The following is a 16,536-nucleotide window of genomic DNA, read 5'->3' as shown; positions in this document are numbered from 1 at the left end:
GATGTACTCATGGATGGCTTTATGAATATCATTGTACTTGTGGATGGCCGTACAAAGCTAATAAAACCTACTGGATCTCCATCTGCGCTGTGCCTTCCTGGTTGGCATGATTGGCTGCTCACTTGGATTTAGGGAGTTCCTTTGCTAATTGGACCCTCTTTAGAGTAAGCCCATTCGTTATTGCTTAGTAGCTACACTTCAGCTAGTAATTTCTACTGCCCGAGCGCTGGCTATTTTTTCTGTGTCCTCTCTGATCTCCACCCGTCCCTGGCTGGTGATATGGTTAAGCCTCGCGCTCTCCTCATGTGGCGTCCATTAGTGTTTAGGCACATTCATGCAGTGTAGTGTCTGTACACCGGGTTACTTTGGTTTCTCGTCTACACATTGATCTATTGGCTTACCTAGGGCAATCTCCTTTTTTCATTAAAGGGGTTGTCCCGCGCCGAAACGGGTTTTTTTTTTTTTTTAACCCCCCCCCCCGTTCGGCGCGAGACAACCCCGATGCAGGGGTTAAAAAAACAACCCGCACAGCGCTTACCTGAATCCCGGCGGTCCAGCGTCTTCATACTTACCTGCTGAAGATGGCCGCCGGGATCCTCTGTCTCCGTGGACCGCAGGGCTTCTGTGCGGTCCATTGCCGATTCCAGCCTCCTGATTGGCTGGAATCGGCACGTGATGGGGCGGAGCTACACGGAGCCGGCATTCTACACGAGCGGCCCCATAGAAGACTGCAGAAGACCCGGACTGCGCAAGCGCGGCTAATTTGGCCATCGGAGGGCGAAAATTAGTCGGCTCCATGGGAACGAGGACGCCAGCAACGGAGCAGGTAAGTATAAAACTTTTTATAACTTCTGTATGGCTCATAATTAATGCACAATGTACATTACAAAGTGCATTATTATGGCCATACAGAAGTGTATAGACCCACTTGCTGCCGCGGGACAACCCCTTTAATTATTATCATGCCAAAAAGGAAGCAGAGGGGATATTTACATTTGAAGAGACCCAGAAGCTGCATGTAGATGGCAGAGGCGCTACCACCACCTTCACACGCAAATAAAGTTCCCTCACTGCAACCAGCCTGCGCTGCTCCCTGGGCTCCCGTCAGGTGGTCCATCTGTCATCAACCTAAGTTAGCCTTGGTAAGGGGGTCCCAGCATCTGCCGAGTGCTGATGCCAGTCCTGCCTGATCAGACCGGCCCCTGATATGACTGGCCTACCGGAATTGTTTCCTCTGCAGCCTGTGGGCAATCCACCCGTCTCCTTTTGGTTCTACCATTCCTTACTTCTTATCACCCAGGTGAACAAAATAGGGATGTGGGTCCCGTCATCCGCTGTCGTGGTGGTAGTTACACCCCTGGTTCTGTGGTTGTTGTTACGGTGGCATTGGTGCCAGCTGTGTTATGGGTTCACAGCAGCTGTGGCTTTGTGAATACTATAATAGAAATGCACAATTTTAAAGCAATCCCCCTTTTTTTTATTATTGGAAAACTCTTTATTTATTATTATTCATTTCAGGGGCACAGTGGGTGTTATAATTTATCTCCATGCCACAGTAAGTGGCGCTATTTTCAGGTTGCACAGTGTGTGGCCCTATTATTTTTTAGAGGAGACATCTGGACCACAAATGCCGCAGAATTAGCTGTGGAAGTCATGAAGGTCTGGAGCAGATGGAGAAGAAAATGAAGTAGTCCAGAGAACATCACCTGTGCGTCAGTCCATGTCAGTGCTGATCTGGAGCATGCTACAGCCTTCGGCTTGCGCTTGTAGTCTTACATGGTGGAAGCCTCTATGGCAGCCTGAGGATACATGTTGTGACCGCATGGTCATGCCCTCTCTCTCGCTCTCTAGGTTCGGCTCTCCTATTACCCAGTGAAGGGCTCCCCGATGTGGACCTCTACGGAACCCATAAATTCTCGGGCCTATAGCTGGCGCAGGCTAGGACCATGGCAGCCTATGTACGATGTTATAGCTGACGCTGTGACCAGGGGGCCGCGCCACTCGTGAGTCGTAGCTTCACGCTGATTTCCTTCTTTCTTCTATTCTGCATCCTAAATTAGTAAAAGTGGTGCCAGTTAGAGATGAGCGAACGTGCTCGGCCACGCCCCTTTTTCGCCCGAATACCGCGATTTCCGAGTACTTCCGTACTCGGGCGAAAAAATTCAGGGGGCGCCGTGGCGGCACGGGGGGTAGCAGTCGGGAGTGGGGGGGGGAGAGGGAGAGAGAGGGCTCCCCCCTGTTCCCCGCTGCTACCCCCCGCACAGCAACGCCTCTCCCCGCCCCCCGAATCTTTTCACCCGAGTACTGAAGTACTCGAAAATGGCGGTACTCGGGTGCGTAAGTACTCGAAACGAGTACGTTCGCTCATCTCTAGTGCCAGTATAAACTGAAGAAACTTGCCATTATATCACCCAAATCGGTGTGTGACAGAAATAATTAAATCTAGAAGTTTCTTTTAACAGGATGCATTCCTTATCTCACAATAAACGAGTGACATGGAGTTTTACCAACACTGAAAGGTAAAAAATGTAGTTTTGTTAAAATGGACAAATGTCTGCATCAATAAAGTTAGAGGCTTTGAACTTTTCAGTAAAGCGAGGTCCTGGTTTGCGTCAGACGCAGGTCACCTGGGCAACAGAACGAGCACGTTGGTCACGAGCCGCCGGAAGTACTGCTGTGGTGTACGCGAACGCCCTACTGTTCAACCAATCAGAGAGCAGCAGCTTGGAACGCACTGGTGCAGGCAGCCAATCAGTAAAGAGAAATGCGAATAGGAGGGAGAGCGTGAGCGCGCGCCGGAGAGAGCGGAGGTGGAGAGGCCGAGAGTGGGAAGGCGGGAGACATGCTCCGGTGTCAGGTGAGAGGGGGCCGCGCTCCGTAGTCGGGTGAGATGCTGCAGTGCAGGGCGGATGCAGCCGCCGCCGCTTCACGTCCGCCATGCAGCGGGCGGTGTGACTGCAGTAGTCTGTACTCAGCTGGGGTCACCGGTGTGGGAAGTACTGGCGCTGCCCGCAGACTGTCCCCTCAGGGCGGCAGTGAGGCTCTCCAGTCGCCCCGGGTGTGACAGGCTGTGTGTGGGGCCGAGTGGTGTGGATTACACTCAGGCGGTTGGCGTGCTGATGACCGCTGTGCTTGGTGTTGGCGGTCGTCCGGAGCGCAGGTGGTTGGCGTGCTGACCAGTGTGCTCGGTGTTGGCGGCCGTCCGGCTGACCGGTGTGCTCGGTGTTGGCGGCCGTCCGGCTGACCGGTGTGCTCGGTGTTGGCGGCCGTCCGGCTGACCGGTGTGCTCGGTGTTGGCGGCTGACCGGTGTGCTCGGTGTTGGCGGCTGACCGGTGTGCTCGGTGTTGGCGGCTGACCGGTGTGCTCGGTGTTGGCGGCTGACCGGTGTGCTCGGTGTTGGCGGCTGACCGGTGTGCTCGGTGTTGGCGGCTGACCGGTGTGCTCGGTGTTGGCGGCTGACCGGTGTGCTCGGTGTTGGCGGCTGACCGGTGTGCTCGGTGTTGGCGGCTGACCGGTGTGCTCGGTGTTGGCGGCTGACCGGTGTGCTCGGTGTTGGCGGCTGACCGGTGTGCTCGGTGTTGGCGGCCGTCCGGCTGACCGGTGTGCTCGGTGTTGGCGGCTGACCGGTGTGCTCGGTGTTGGCGGCTGACCGGTGTGCTCGGTGTTGGCGGCTGACCGGTGTGCTCGGTGTTGGCGGCCGTCCGGCTGACCGGTGTGCTCGGTGTTGGCGGCTGACCGGTGTGCTCGGTGTTGGCGGCCGTCCGGCTGACCGGTGTGCTCGGTGTTGGCGGCCGTCCGGCTGACCGGTGTGCTCGGTGTTGGCGGCTGACCGGTGTGCTCGGTGTTGGCGGCCGTCCGGCTGACCGGTGTGCTCGGTGTTGGCGGCTGACCGGTGTGCTTGGTGTTGGCGGTCGTCCGGAGCGCAGGCGGTTGGCGTGCTGACCGGTGTGCTCGGTGTTGGCGGCCGTCCGGCTGACCGGTGTGCTCGGTGTTGGCGGCCGTCCGGCTGACCGGTGTGCTCGGTGTTGGCGGCCGTCCGGCTGACCGGTGTGCTCGGTGTTGGCGGCCGTCCGGCTGACCGGTGTGCTCGGTGTTGGCGGCCGTCCGGCTGACCGGTGTGCTCGGTGTTGGCGGCCGTCCGGCTGACCGGTGTGCTCGGTGTTGGCGGCCGTCCGGCTGACCGGTGTGCTCGGTGTTGGCGGCCGTCCGGCTGACCGCTGTGCTCGGTGTTGGCGGCCGTCCGGCTGACCGCTGTGCTCGGTGTTGGCGGCCGTCCGGCTGACCGGTGTGCTCGGTGTTGGCGGCCGTCCGGCTGACCGCTGTGCTCGGTGTTGGCGGCCGTCCGGCTGACCGCTGTGCTCGCCGCTGGTGGATTATCTGCTAGTTACCAGGACACTGCAATGTGTGATCTAGAAGGTGGGATGGTGGCGCCCCGACGGGGGCCGTGTAGGATTATGGGGGGCCACCGGTGTCTCACCAACATGGTATTTGGTAAGTCTGTTCCACGCCCCATGGAGCGGAGGGGTGTTCTTGCTTCGGACACTCGGTATGTCTTCTAGTGTCTGGTTGGGCCCGGCGCTCGTCTGGCCTCCAGTCCTGGCTCACCCTACTGTCTAAGGACGTGGGTATGGCTGGCTAGCCCCTCTGTGCCGCCCCTGTAGAGGTAAGAAGGACTTTTTGCAGCTGCTGATACTTTCTACATAACTCCTCTTCTGTGGGCGTCAGTGAAACGGCACAGAGCAGTTGGCCCGGCGGTTCCCGCCCTCCCGGCGTACGGTCCGTGTGTTATCTTGGTCCTTCTTTGCTGCTGCCTTGTGGGAGCCGGGACCTTCTTTTCTCCACAATGTAGCAGTTTTATGGCTTGTTTTCCGTCGGATGAGGTTAGTTTTTCAGTGGTGCCGTTTTGCCACAGGAGCTCCTTTGGCGCACGGTGACTGTCGGGGTAACACAGTAAGGCCCCGCCCACTTGTCGGCCTCCTTGGGAGCTGCAGGCTCTATTGTGTGAATTTGCGTTCTTTCTGATGAGTTTGCGCCTGTGTGATCCCCACCAGCCCGGAGCGCTTACAACACCGCGTCCCCTTAACCTCTTAGTGACTGTATGAAGGGAGATCCCGGAGTGATTTCCCTCCATTCATTGCGGCTGCTGGCTGCTTCTTACAGTTGACACCTGGCGGCAACCGCTTTGATCAGCCATGTGGCTCAGGGTCTGTAAACCCTTTAATTGCCACTGTCAATTCTGACAGCGGCATTTAAATCCTCCGAACGATGTTTGGTGGTCCCGTACGACCCTTCCCCCCCACAATGAGATCACATTGCTTAAGGCCGCCTGACATGGGCATATTTGCATTGCGGAATCTGCAGCGGGCATCTGTTTCCGGGGTCTGCAGCAAATACCCATAGCATGTTATGGAAATGTGCTTTTCCTGCATGCGAGCGGAAATTAATTGCGATTTTTCTGCTCCCGGATGAATCGCAGTATGCTCTTTTTTTGAGAGGATTCTGCATGGACAGTTTCTGTTGAAGTCAATGGAAGCCGCGGCCATACCTCAGTTAACATTGCGGATAGGTCACGGATTCCGCGTCATCGTCTAGCGACGGCATGGGAAGATCTGTACTGAGCATGCCTGATGGGCTCAACGGCCAGACCATCCACATTACAGAAGAAAGAAGTAAACTACAGGTACGCAGGGTCACCGGCTGGACACAGGGTTGGATGCTGGTGTGCGATCCGGAATCTGACCCGTTCCTGTGCAGACGGCCTGACCTTTCTGGGTATGAGACGACTCAGGCCAGGATCAATCTCCCATCAGCAGAATACCTGGACATACACGTCAATTTCCGAGGCAACTCCATGAGAGACACTGATGGTAATATTACCCATCACAGCCAAGAAATGAAGGACTACTCAACAGGAGAACAGATAACTATTACTGTTCAACCCCTGAATACAACAAGTCACGACAAAACCCTAGTTTGTAGGGACAACCCTATCCCCTGTGACAAAGCAACATCTGCCTCTAATAACACAATGCCCCCCACGACTATAATACACAAGGGACACCATCCCGAATAATTTACCGACCCCTGATGTATATAATCCGCTCCCAAACATTTCTAGGAATGGGTTTTTCCTCAATGATGATGTATCAGGGAGCCCCACTGATCAATTTTTTACAAAGGAACATATACCTATATCATGCGATTCCAATATAAATACTAGTAATGATCCCCTTGAAACAGTCAATGGATCAACTACTTCGGATCCTGTCCCATCAACTTCCACCATGGATCTACTAACAAACCCCATGAGGCCTTCTTTAGGAGGAACGAATACTCGACCACTGCTAATCGAAGAAAGAAACAACCGTACCAGAGTGACCCGAAGATCCACCGCCGGCCTACTCAACAAAACAAAGGGACAAAACAAGATCAATCTGAACAACCAAGGAGTGCGTACGAGGATCACTCATTTTTACAAGTCACCTGCAAGACCCCCGCTCATCACAGATTAGAAGAAGGCCAAGAAGAAGGGGAAAACGAGCAGGTAGAAAAACATATAAGAAATCAGAAACCTCTAAAAACACCGCAGTCTCCAACGATGAGGCGATGAAAATGGGAATCTTCAATATATCTAATTACCACTTGAAACAAGGGGAGGCTGAAGTCTTGTCCAGAGGACTCTCCTTCAGTCCATCATGTCAACCAGACGTGTTTGACCTTTTTGTGGACTTAAATCGCTTCAACCAAAAACTCACCTTAAAGAGGTTTTTCTCTATAAATCAGAATCGGATAGATCGGAAATCCCAATTAATCAGTTGGGGACATCGATTATAGATGAGGCAGACAAAATTGAAAACCAAAGACCAATTATTATAACTGACTTAAAATTACCCGGCAATTTCTTCCCAATGGAGACAAAAGGACCAAATATGTCTACTTTCTGGATGACTTCAAAAGAACCAACACTTCACATTCAATATATAGGCCCACATGACAATTTAAAACCTCGCCAAAGGAAACTGATTAACCAATTAGCGGGCTCATCACATTTTTACAACATTCCTCTTCTGTACACCGGCACTGCAGCGCTGGTAACTTTGGTTTACTCTGTTCCCCCAGACGAGGCACTACCCATGAGTTGGTCTTAGTCTGATTGTGTCTGCTCTACGATACAAGTACTTGGGAAGGACAATCCTTTTAATGAGCTTTATACGGGTAACGGCGGGGCACTCCAGGTTTGGTTTGTTACGGGGATGTTAATAAGGGAGCCATGTTCAGGTAAAGGCTGAGTGACTTCTGGAGATATTTAAATTGGGAAGTGACCTGTAGATTGTAGAAGGCCTCTCCCATCCGCCACCCTGCAAGTCTCGGGCATAAAAGCTGACTTCTGCCAGTTAATGTGTAAGTCCGGAAATCTCCCAAACCCATCTATCAGAATAATGGCCAGTGGCAAGGTGTTCCTGGGTTCTGGCATATGAAGTGTTAAACGTCTGCCTGCAGCCCGATCCCATCCCCACACCCTTGTATGTGGCTTGTTCATTGGGGCCAATGGCTCAATGGCAATATATTGACTTTGTATTTCATTTAAAAAATATATTAATTTAAATCAGGGGGGTCTGAGTGTTGTGCCAACCCAGCAGCCCAGCCCCCTGTGACCCATCTCTGGTTTCCAAGTGGCGTGGGCCCCAGTGTTTGCCGGGTGCTGACGCTGGGTCGGAGTATGGTAAAACTCTTTGGATCTGCTAGTACTACAGGGCTGCTGTCCACATGAGGTGGGGATGCCGCCAGGTTGATAATTACAGGGAGCCCCCAGTGTTGGTTATCCTGTAGGATTTGTAGCGTGCTGTCGGAGAGATGGCCACTAGGGGCAGATGTACCTGATGAGACCACCTGTCTGTGTGTGGGGGTCCCAGGGGGTCTTTTAGGCTGCCCACATGCGGGATTCCCGCATCGGAGTTCGATCCAGTGGCCAGTCAGTGACCCCAGCTTACCTGTCCGGATTCTTCTCCTCTGCTGCGAATGGGCCGGCACATGCGCAGTACAGAGGCCACCACTATGGCGATGACGCGGCCTCATCTGCTGTGAATGTGCCCGCTGGAGCGCTGGCCGGCACATGCGCAGTGAGGAACCTGCACCGTCGCTATGGCGTAGATGCGGCTCCTGCAGCCATTCTGCAATGATGGTCGCAGAATGACTGCGGGACGGACGGCTTCCATTGACTTCAACAGAAGCCGGCCGTGTGTAGCCCACACAGTCACAGCATGCTGGGATTTGTCCCCCGTGGGACAATCCCAATCTATTTCTGCTTGTGGGCAGGAGATCTTGTTTTCTCATAGAATGCTATGGGCTGGATTTGCTGCAGAATCCCGCTCCGCAGTGCTGATCGCCCGTCTGCAGGAGGCCGAAAATCTAACCAACCTACATAAGAAGACTAAGTAGATGAGCCAACCCGCCGGGGGCTCGGGCTCCTATAATGACTATGCCCAAGTAACGCGAGTTCTGGCTAACTAGTATAGGGGACACACCCGCTGGTCCTCGGTGAAGCGAGAGCCGTCTGATAGTCCTGCCAGGCCTGATGGTCTCTAAGTATGTTTTTCGTGCATGTATTTTCAGCCATGTTCTAAACTTCCAGGACGGGTCACTTTACTGCTCAGAGGATTGATTAGGGGAATAGAGCAGAGTTTTGGAATCTTCTTGCTGCCGAGATGTATTTGAGTCCAGCTAGAGGACGGAATTGAAGGAGGACCTTTCTAATCCGAATCGACTACTTCCAAGGGGTGTGTAAATCCTGGCCAGCCTCAGCTGGTGTAAACCAAGGAGTTACTTGCTCAGATAGATGATATAAGACACTGGGCGATACTTAAAGGTCAAGCTGCTGAAGTTCTGGAAGCTCTCGCAGCGGTCATGTGCCATCCACCTTACAGGTGACCGCTGAGCCCGTGATGGGCTGCGGTGGTCACATGATCCACACTTGTCAGCTTCAGGAGCTTCCCGGACCAGACCTCACATGACCGTCCTCAGTGGGCTTTCCCACCTACAAGGATAGTGGACAGGGGGCGCTGCAGCATCAGGCTTACCAGGGGCAAGGGGGATTGATTGGAGTCTGCAGCTCCCTTCTCCCTCGGGGCAGGGGTCCTCTGACTACAGGCAAGAACAGTGCAGCCGGCATGCCAGGACTTGGTTCTGTTTTCTGGGCAAGTGGTTTTGCCCACTCGGTGGGCAGTCATGATGGAGGGGACAGCGATAGCGAGCGTGACCTCCCTTCTGGCAGACGTGGATTAGCAGAGGGAATTCTTAAAGCTGTTGTCTGGTGTTGTGCCCCCAGCCTTCCATATTCAGATTGTACGACGGGCTCCTCACAGCGGCATACTTGGTTCCCTCCCAATCGTGGATCCGGTTTCAGAGTTTTAAAAATGAGTTGAATCTGGGGCAGTTGTTGCGATTTAAGCACTGGGATAGTAAGGGGCTCATTAACCTCCATATTCCTGTCGCTAAACCAAATCAGCAGTAGGAATACTTCCCTATTTCCTGTCCCAGCAACCAGGGGACTGACGGTCCCTCCTGCTCAGTCTTGTAATGTAAAGACCTTGTATAGTATGTCCAGGGGTGTCACCTATAGAGGTGCTATCTACAGTATGTGCAGTGTGTAAATGGCCCCCAGGATCGGCCCCTGCACCCCTCTGAGGGTCTGACTGGTAATGCCAGGATTGGTTTATGTCACGCCGTTGATTGAACTACCTTTCTTTTGTATTTTAGTCTCTGGAAGATGGTGATGGTTTCCCTGACCTCGAGGAGGACGAGGAAATTGACCAATTCAATGATGATACATTTGGAGCTGGAGCGATTGGTGAGTTGGATCTCTTCAGAGACTCGGTCTTGGCCTTGCCTTATGTGAAAGATACACTTACATGTGAGTTATAGGCATCCCTGAAATATAGATTCTCTAAAATCCAACCCTCATTGGACAATAATTATTTGGTCTAAACGCGAGTCGAGGACTGAATGACGAATGAGAAGCGCTCGCTTGTCACCCGTCTAGTTTTTGCAGCATAAAAACCATTTTTGACTCGTTCGCTTGTCGTTCAGTTTAAGCTTGATTAGCTTTAAAGTCTGATCCAGATTTTTGGAGATGTGAGCCACTCAGCTGAATGTTACTTCTTTGCTTGGTACAACTACGTCTTGAGTCACGGACAGAGGTTATTGCTGTATTGTAGAGTCTACAGAGGACCTTGCGCAGCTGCGAGAAAAGCCATTCGCTACCTGGGCCTTTGACAAGAGGATTGGCATAAACTGAATGGAATGGTCGAAGGCTTGCATTTCCCAGGGAGCTAATGTTGGTGTATGACACCCTGCTGCTGGTATAATGCCAATCCAAAGACCCCTCGGTACTATTCTGTGCTTTATATAGTTTTTCAAAGACTGGCTCTAACCAGCACTTAACCCTTTCCAATCCAATTTGTATCCTGGTATTCCTAAGGGGCTTACTCTTTTTCTGCTGTTATACAATGGGGCTATATGCTGGCTAAAGCCAGTACTGCGTTAGGTGACACATTGGATAGGCTCTGACAGCAGAGAGGCTGGCAATATACAGTAAAAGCACCCCGACGGGCGTCTTGCGACATCGGAGCTGTACAGCCTTAAACCATGTCTTCAGAGGTCAGACAGTGGATTGGAAAGCGTTAATGTTTTTATAGCTCTCCTGCCGTTCTAATACACCTCTGTGCTGAAGTACAGTACTGTCTTAGGATGACTATGAAGCTCAGGCAGAGGCTGAGCATCACAGACCACTGTAGCTGGCAGACCCAGAGACTAGATTCAAGTCTACGGGTTCCATAGCAAGCCATCAGGACTCTGCAGTCACATCCTGGAGGTTCAATTGGTGACAGAGGGAACCCCCTCCCTCTGTCAGCCTTTTAAATGCCTCAGTCACACTGACCGCGTCGTATAGACAGCGGGGATCTAAGATTCCTTGGGTCGCTGCTAATAGAGCAAGTGCCCGGCTGTCATCCGACAGCTGAGGACCCGCTCTCCCTGGCACGGGAGACCCATGCTTTGAAAGCTGCCGCCATCAAAAGATGGTGCTTCAGAATAAAGTCCCCTAACGGCTGCCGTCAAGATGTATGGGTGATCATTGAGGGGTTAACGAAAGCTGAGCCTGTAGTGACAAGCATCGGCCACTACACCAGCATTGGAGCAGCTGCTTCTGCTCCAACCCCTGTGTATTGTAGCGTTGCCAGCAGACGCCAGATCAGCTGATTGGTTGGGGTTCCGAGTTGGACGCCAGTGCGATTAACTGTTTATGGCCCCTCCTGTAGATTACCTCTATTTCCAAACATCCGTATTGATGTCAATGGGAGAGACGTAGAGAGAGCCCAAGGGCCCCTTGACATCTAGTTGAGGCAGTGTGTTATTTATATTCTAAATAAAGTAGTTTTCTGTAGTAAGACTTCTAATGAGGTCTGGCAGGAAGTGGAGTGTGTGCCGTACAGAATGTCCCCTGCTTACCAACTGATTCCGCTCCAGGAAGCAGCTCAGAAGTGCATGTGCTCGTATGTCTGAACACATGCTTGTATGGAGGGAGCTCGTGGGTGGATCCCGCTCCATACAACTGCGGGTGCAGGTAGTTTCTAACAACCTGCACCCACCTGCAACAGCTCTGGTAAGCCTTGTCTCATCGGAGATATTAAAGGGGTTGTCCGGCCATAAACATTAGGTCTCATTACTTCTGTTTGCCCATTTCCATGCACTTTGTAATATACATTGTGCATGGAAAATGAAGCAAACAGAAGTTTTGGACTTACCTGAAGGGATGCCCCCCCCTGTGTTGCTCCTCCGTCGTCCCTGGTTACCACAAGAATCTTCTCTTCTTGTCGGGCCGCAGCAGCTCTTGTCGGCGCGGGAACGAGCCCCTTCTCATCCGCGCATGCGCAGTTCTTCTCTCTGCAGCTGGGACCGATATACGATCTCCTTGTGTGCAGGGGGGGAGGATGGAAGAGCCTCAGAGCAGGAACTGAGCTCCCGCTCCCTCTCTGCCTCCTCTCCGCCCCTCTGCACTATTTGCAATGGGGAGAGCTGAGACGGGTGCGGGGCTAATTCTCGGACCTTAGCCCTGCCCTCGTCCCGCCTCTCCTCATTGAAAGTAGTGCAGAGGGGCGGAGAGGGGGCGGGAGCTCAGTTCCTGCTCTGAGGCTCTTCCATCCTTCCCCCCCCCCCCCCCCCCCCCCCCCCCTGCACACAAGGAGATCGTATATCGGTCCCAGCTGCAGAGAGAACTGCGCATGCGCGGATGAGAAGGGGCTCGTTCCCGTGCCGACAAGAGCTGCTGCGGCCCGACAAGAAGAAGAGAAGATTCTTGTGGTAACCAGGGACGACGGAGGAGCAACACAGGGGGGGGCATCCCTTCAGGTAAGTCCAAAACTTCTGTTTGCTTCATTTTCCATGCACAATGTATATTACAAAGTGCATGGAAATTGGCAAACAGAAGTAATGAGACCTAATGTTTATGGCCGGACAACCCCTTTAACTCTTTAAATACCACAGATGATAGCAGTATTTAAAGACTTAACAACCCTGATGAGCGATGCCGCTTATCGCAGCTGGTTCAGGCTGTAAGACGTTCCTGAGTCCTGTGCGGCTGTTACAGCAGCCGGCGGCCTTTTGGAAGGCCCCAGGGCTTCCTATGCAGAGTGCCTATCACTCCGTGCCTATGGCACGGTTGGATAGAATGCCTGTCCGGTCGCTGTATAGTATGATGTAATTCAATGGCATTACATCATACTTACAGACAGGCTTGTTAATAATGGACTTAATGTATTTGGATTGGCAGTGCAGGATTCAGTGTTTGCCATTCCTCATAAGAACTTGTGATGGTTTGATCGCTACTGCAGTATATGCACTAGCATTACATTATACCGTGATCTGAAAGGGGAGATGAAAAGAAAAGTTGCCCGCGCTCTCGGGACCCGAACCCCTGGATCAGGCTGCAGACATCACTCGCTTCAACTTTTTATTAATGCAATTACTGCATACTCAGTGCTGTTATAGTGCAACGCGTTTCGTCGTAACATACGACTTTATCAAGCACAAACAGCATAAAGTTACATATTATTACTTAAAACAACTCACATTTAAGTAGTGGTCATCCTATACATCCCGGTGTGGTGATGAGGATCAGTGTCGGCGTCCTCACTGAGCGGAGCGCAGCGGGGGAGGGGGAGGGAGAGGGGTGGGCCATCCGCCCGGTGTCTCTGTGCGTAATGACGTCATGACATCAGACGTCCTCGGGGTGGAGCTATGTCCTCCGTTCTCCGTTCGTTGTTTTGCCTGTCAATCAAAGCGCATGTTTCCCGGTAGCGTTAGCTATGCATTAACGCTTGGCGCCGTACCTAGCTCCTCCTCCTGTGACGTTGATATATTAGTCACACGTGGGGCTCCTATGTTTACACTGTCTCCTAGGCTGAACACACTTGCACCCAACGGCTTAAATGAGGTATTAGAGAAAATTTGAAGTATCAAAATATTTTTAATCAATGGCTTTATCTACCATATACACGGATGTGTATATATGTATATATTATGTATGGGTATCAGTATAATAATAATTTACGCATGAGAAAATTTATGCATATATGTGTACATATATTATAATATTTAATGGAGGCGACATTGAGATAGTTATTGGTTAATACTTGCATGTATCAGTCCGCTTAGGATATAGATACTTTAAACATGCACTAATCTGCCTACCATTATTTTACTATATGAAAACGTGAAGGGCGTAACATAGACTGTTAGTACAAAAACACAGTATAAAACCACAAGAAGAAAGTATCACAGATATACCCTCATATATATATATAGCAAGTTTTAACACATGTTATATGTATTTTATGAATTTGTATTTTATACACATGTATATACTGTATCAAGTGGTGGCATCCATACCCCGGTTTTAATTTCAACATTCTAATTTAAATTTAACACCTAAAGAAAGATATACACTTTCTCTATACCCTCCATTGGCAGAGAAAGGGTTAAAAACAAACCACTATGCGGCTGGTAAAGGGTTACAGTCCATGGAGGACTATAATATGTATAAAAGCAATCTAGCAATCCCTAATCACCGTATTAAATAACGGTTTGGGTCAGCATGTCTAATAAATACAGCACATATAACCAGGCTACCCGGTCAAATTAGGTGACATCATGTTTCCTGCAGTCACCTAGGAGACAGTGTAAACATAGGAGCCCCACGTGTGACTAATATATCAACGTCACAGGAGGAGGAGCTAGGTACGGCGCCAAGCGTTAATGCATAGCTAACGCTACCGGGAAACATGCGCTTTGATTGACAGGCAAAACAACGAACGGAGGACATAGCTCCACCCCGAGGACGTCTGATGTCATGACGTCATTACGCACAGAGACACCGGGCGGATGGCCCACCCCTCCCCCGCTGCGCTCCGCTCAGTGAGGACGCCGACACTGATCCTCATCACCACACCGGGATGTATAGGATGACCACTACTTAAATGTGAGTTGTTTTAAGTAATAATATGTAACTTTATGCTGTTTGTGCTTGATAAAGTCGTATGTTACGACGAAACGCGTTGCACTATAACAGCACTGAGTATGCAGTAATTGCATTAATAAAAAGTTGAAGCGAGTGATGTCTGCAGCCTGATCCAGGGGTTCGGGTCCCGAGAGCGCGGGCAACTTTTCTTTTCATCTCACGGATTTCACTAGTGGGTCCTGCAATTCAGCAGGACACAGAAGCCCAGCAGCCTTACGGACGGACCAGGGGATCTATAAGCGAACAAGGAAGTGGAGGTGTTGGTGAGGCCTCTCATTAGGGGCACTCACCAAACACCGGGTGAGTTAACCTCAATATTTCCTTTTTTAATATAGCACTGCCAGGAGAGTGCTATATTTATTTCTGTTTAAACTCCTAGCCTACACCTATAGCGCTTCCCTGACGTGTATTTGTGATCTGAAAGGGAACCTATCAAGCCGTGCCACAGGCATGGCTTCATAGACCATCTGCCATGGCAACCGCTTGGCACCCCTGAACATTGATCATTTAAAGGGTTAACGACTCTGCTCAGCGGCGATGCTGATTGGAGCTGTTGTGGGTTGGTTTCGGCTGACTCCCAATCCAACTTCATACAATCCCCGATCCTTCAGGGTGTAAATGTACATCCTGTCGTATTAAAACGTAACTTTTAACCCCTTGCCTCCTTTCTGCCCGTGGCGGTGATGTGGCGGTGCATCAGACATTACAGTATGAAATAGTTTAGCAATCTTGTTTTTATCACAAGTGTCAGTCTTTAAATAAGCAGCATATTTTCAACAAATTGGCATAAATTAGGACAGGTGAATTCTTGTAATATCTTATCAGAGCAGAATGCCACTTTCTCCATTTACAGCTACTTTGGTAACTGCTAAAGCACCTTACATTGTTCTGTCCAGACCTCCATCTCTTGTGCATAACCCTGCGTAGGGCAGGACCGCAGGCGTCTAGGTGAGACCGAGGCCTCTGGGGGGCTTCCCTTGATTTCTCTCCATGTCGGTCTATAAACCTGGATAGCAGTGTCCTCCTCAGCACTTGTGTAGAGTCACCTAGAACCCCGCGGATCTGTCCCTGTGATGGAGCCGGACAGAAAAATGTCATCTGCTAAAGGGCTGAGAGGAGCCAGATCATAATGTAGTCGGAGTAAGTACACTTATCTTCGCGGATGGTACCTCTCATCCTTCAACTTGACTTCACTTCTCGTGCCAAGACAGCCTGTTGCTATAACTGACCGCTGTCATATGAAGCTGTTTCATTGCTCTTTTCTCTGCAGATGATGACTGGCGGGAAGAACACGACCGTCTGGCAGAGATGGAGGAGAAGGTTCCCTCTTCTCACCTTTTGGCCGGAAGTACTTCTCCCATCAGTGACCTGCTGGGTGACCAGCAAGAGGAGCTGGAGCACAGCCTTAGCCAGCTTGTGAAGGAGATAGAAGAGCCCTCCCTGCCTCATGGCTCACGTACTCCGGTAACCACACTCACCGCCTATGTAGGAGATCAAACTAGTGAACCGTCTCCTCAAGAAGGAGGGCCTTTTGGAAAACACACTTCAGCTTTTGATGCGTTTTTTTTTATTTTATTTTTTTATTTTTTTGAGCCAAAGCCAGAAATGGATCCAGTTGGAAAGAGAACCAGAAGTCCTCTTAAAATTCTCCTTCCTTTCTAGTCCACGTCTTGCTTTAGCTCTGCTGAGCCAGGCAGCCGCTGCTGAGCAGTCTTGGCCCATTCCTCAAGGGCTGTGTCCTCTAGTTCACTGATGTCCTTGGGCTTGTTCTACAAGGACTACCAGAAATGTTTCTATAGGGTTTAAGTAGAACTGGTCAATTTTAATCAAATTGAATTCCCCCATTAGGGGAACTACAACTGTTTCCATACAGCATTGAGATATAGATATTTTTTTTACACGAGTGATTATCATCGCTGGCATGTCAGTGGAGGGGGGCCAGGCAGGGTCCTCCCCCCTGCCT

General features: G+C 51.1%; 1 protein-coding gene across 2 annotated transcripts in view; it reads left to right on the top strand.

Annotated features, from left to right (window-relative positions):
* Nucleotides 1-2,749: 2,749 nt before the first annotated feature.
* The window catches only part of PATL1 (PAT1 homolog 1, processing body mRNA decay factor), a 38,799-nt gene continuing 25,012 nt past the window's right edge, over nucleotides 2,750-16,536 (top strand). For both annotated transcript variants that reach the window (XM_066586481.1, XM_066586480.1), the window contains exons 1-3: nucleotides 2,750-2,857; nucleotides 9,758-9,848; nucleotides 15,844-16,037. In XM_066586481.1, coding sequence (XP_066442578.1) covers nucleotides 2,843-2,857; nucleotides 9,758-9,848; nucleotides 15,844-16,037 — 300 coding nt within the window. In that variant the 5' untranslated portion in view covers nucleotides 2,750-2,842. The remainder of the gene's footprint in view (nucleotides 2,858-9,757; nucleotides 9,849-15,843; nucleotides 16,038-16,536) is intronic.

The sequence above is a fragment of the Eleutherodactylus coqui genome, chromosome 13, assembly GCF_035609145.1.
Source record: "Eleutherodactylus coqui strain aEleCoq1 chromosome 13, aEleCoq1.hap1, whole genome shotgun sequence".
Taxonomy (NCBI): domain Eukaryota; kingdom Metazoa; phylum Chordata; class Amphibia; order Anura; family Eleutherodactylidae; genus Eleutherodactylus; species Eleutherodactylus coqui.
Note: the sequence above shows the minus strand (reverse complement) of the source record. Positions and strands in the feature narration are given on the sequence as shown.